This window comes from Atta colombica, unplaced genomic scaffold (assembly GCF_001594045.1).
Source record: "Atta colombica isolate Treedump-2 unplaced genomic scaffold, Acol1.0 scaffold274, whole genome shotgun sequence".
NCBI classification, from domain to species: Eukaryota; Metazoa; Arthropoda; class Insecta; order Hymenoptera; family Formicidae; genus Atta; species Atta colombica.
Window position 1 is genome coordinate 795,493 of NW_017259375.1, and position 3,244 is coordinate 798,736.

The following is a 3,244-nucleotide window of genomic DNA, read 5'->3' on the forward strand; positions in this document are numbered from 1 at the left end:
TTAATACAGTGTTATAAAAGCAAGACATACACTTAGAGACAGATACATGTCGGATACTTTACGTTAGAATAATTTGGAGTGAACATGTATTATGTATATATTCTCGCTAAAGTGTTGCTATATTATATATTATCTTATGTGTGTTTGTAATAATCTTACGTCGTGCGTTTCGAAATTTTTTTGTACGTATAGTAGCAGTATTTACATATGTTTAATAAACTGTATTATTATCGGAAGTACGATAACTTCTGATGATACTCGATGCCATCTAATAATGCTACGAGTTTCTAATAAAATGATTGTAAAAAACAATTGTATCTTTTGGATCAACCACGAGCAAGGCTATGCGCAGTCTAATGCATTAATAAACAAATTGAAATGATGAGCGCGCAGCGAGCAACAAATTAGGAATAAAATAAATTAACAGTAAGAATCCTGATTATTTTAAAATGTCGGTTCTGTCGTTAGACTCTCAAGAGCTTACACACAAGCGTTAGGAGAAAAGTTTGTTTCTTTATTGATGTAGGAGATAAAGTTTCGCATGTCTTTATATCTGCAAGCTTTTTGACATTTCGGCACTTCCAAAGAATTCTCCTTTTCGTTTCTGGCTAGAGGCTTCATTGAATATGCTTATGGGAATTGTATCTACTCACATTGGTTAAGAGTTCTTAACACAGAATCTCGACAGTTGTATTAATGTACGGTACACATACTCGACACAAAATGCGTTAGCGAGTACGATGTATGAAGGGTCGATCCATCAGTTAAAATTAATACAATAATAATTAGGAATAGAAATTGCACATTAATGATTTCTTATTATTCATTAGAAATTAGTACTTAGTCCTCTCAAAAAAAACACATTTACTCGTATTACAAATTAATTATAGTCAGTGGATCTTTATTGAAATATTTTTTATAGTCAGTGGATCTTTATTGAAATTTTGTATTTTTAGTAATTGAATCAGCATTGAATGAACATATAATTATAATTTAATCATTAAAATGACAACTTATAATTTATTACAAAATATTATTACATTCAAAAGTCCTTGTAATATCAATTTTTTCAAGTAGTCGAATTCTATAATTTATTTTATGATAGATACAATGTATTTTTAAATATAATCTAAATTTTCATGATGGGTCGTTTCTTCTCATATTTTTGAACGTGTCCCTGACGGCCTGAGACCAAACTTACACTCATCCACAATAAAAATGAAGCATTTAGTGCGATGCAGCGTATAATTATCTAAACTTAACATTTAGCCGTGCATTAATATTTTATAAGCACACATCTCATATTTAATATGTTTCATTCAAATGGTCTTTAAAATTTTGATTTTTTTGGTACTATAAAATCTTTTATTTATTTATATATAGAAAAAATTTTCCGAGGACTCGAGATTTCTCTTATCAAACTTCTTAGAATCTTAGAATTTTCTCTCTTAGTGTCTTTTCATTTTATCGTATAATATAATTTAATAAGGATTAATACATTTATAATGTGATAGTATATATTATATAATGGAGTATTAATATAGTATTTATTGTTATAGTATTTAAAAATTTTGATATAATTTATATGCTATATATCATATCACTGCAATAGTTTATTTAATTTTTTAAACAATATTTTTCAAACCTATATACAAAAAATTTTATCAATGATTTATTATCTTTATTCGTTTATTTCGGTGCTAAATTCTTTTTCAATTCACGTTGTTGAGCATGTTATTGCTCTCAGTCCTTCATAATTTTGAATTACTTTAATGTTCGACTATAAAAGAAAATCTATTGATACCGATGCTTATCGGAATTGTCTCATTATCGTATCTCCGAGCAAAAAAAAAACAACAATTAACACATCGAAAACAACTGAAACCGCGAACTGACGAAGCACAAAAAAAAGACAAGAAAAAAACCAGAGAAAAGCATCTCTTCGCGCACGATGAAATTATTACAATAAAGTATGAGACCGTGTGTGTATGGGAAACACTTTGGATTGTGTGCGCAGAATCAGAGCACAATTACGGGAAGCATCAACCGCAACAACCACCACTACAACAACAACTACCACCTGAGTCACCGCAGCAAATGAGCCTCATTCTCGATGGGGCCAGGCGCAGAACTAAGCTGCACTACGTCGTGGAAAGCGGTCGTTGGGTGTGCGACGTCTGCGGCCGAACCTACAATCGTGGCGATTCCCTAGCTCATCATCGCAGTATACACAGGGGCGACACGATCTGTCCGATCTGTCAGACCGTCTTCACGCGAAAATACACCATGCGCTGTCACATGGTGAACGTGCACGGGGTCAAGTAATAACGGCCGTGGATGTTGCAGGAACGGTGGCATGAATAGAGAAACTCGAGGAACGCTATGCGATCTTCATACAGAATTGGGCAGGATATGTTAGCGTTGGTCTAATTTTTAACGTCATTCGCGCAAAAAATTAGAGCACCCCAAAAAAATTTAGGATGCATCCTCTGCAAGACGATAAACCATATAGAACATATTTATAGAATTGGGAAGGTTATTTCATAAAGTAACGTATTACCGTTACCGTACTTTTTGTAAAATGTACAAAAAAATCTCTCTGAAATTTGCGAATTTTAGAATTTCGGTTTCGAAAGATTCTGGGAATCTTAAGAGCTCTCTTTAAAATCCAACGAATTGATTTTATTGCATTTGTTCATGTAACAGCTTTGAATTATCTTGACAAACTGAGCATTGCTGAAATGAATTCTTTGAGTTTTTATACATTTTACAAAGATTCTTAAAAAAATTAATACATAGCCTAACGTTATCTCTAATTCAAACAATATTGCACTGATGAATTAACATATTTCGATTGATATATAATATTACCATAATAATTCGGAAACAGTTCTTATCTTACGATTTTCTCGCATCTCATGAAAAATGAAATATCTCAGTAAAAAAAAATCGTAGAGAAGTTTTCAAGAATGCATTTTAAAGGAGAAGTTAAATTGTAAATTTGTTTTTTAGTTCCGATTTTATTTTGTTCCTAAATTATATAAAATTAAAAATTTTTTCTATCAAATTTTTTTTACAAAATGATTTTAATTTTGAAATTAAAGTACAGAAAAAAATCTGTTGCAATGTTAAACGCAAAAAATTAATTAACTTTTTGTGAGATGCAAGAAAATTACAAGTTTTCGAATTTACAAACGGTATTAAAATTATATATAATTTTATGTTTATATATATGTATATATAT

The 3,244-nt window shown here is 30.6% G+C and overlaps 1 protein-coding gene across 4 annotated transcripts in view; it reads left to right on the top strand.

Moving 5' to 3' along the window:
* Positions 1–3,244, top strand: part of LOC108689686 (protein bric-a-brac 2-like) — a 37,665-nt gene that overhangs the window by 15,756 nt on the left and 18,665 nt on the right. The window contains exon 6 of one of the 4 annotated variants that reach the window (XM_018196564.1): positions 2,018–2,405. The exons of the other annotated variants lie outside the window; for them this stretch is intronic. Within the exon in view, the coding sequence (XP_018052053.1) occupies positions 2,018–2,325 (308 nt within the window). The 3' untranslated portion in view covers positions 2,326–2,405. Of the gene's footprint in view, positions 1–2,017; positions 2,406–3,244 lie in introns of those variants that run through there. 4 annotated transcript variants of the gene reach the window in all.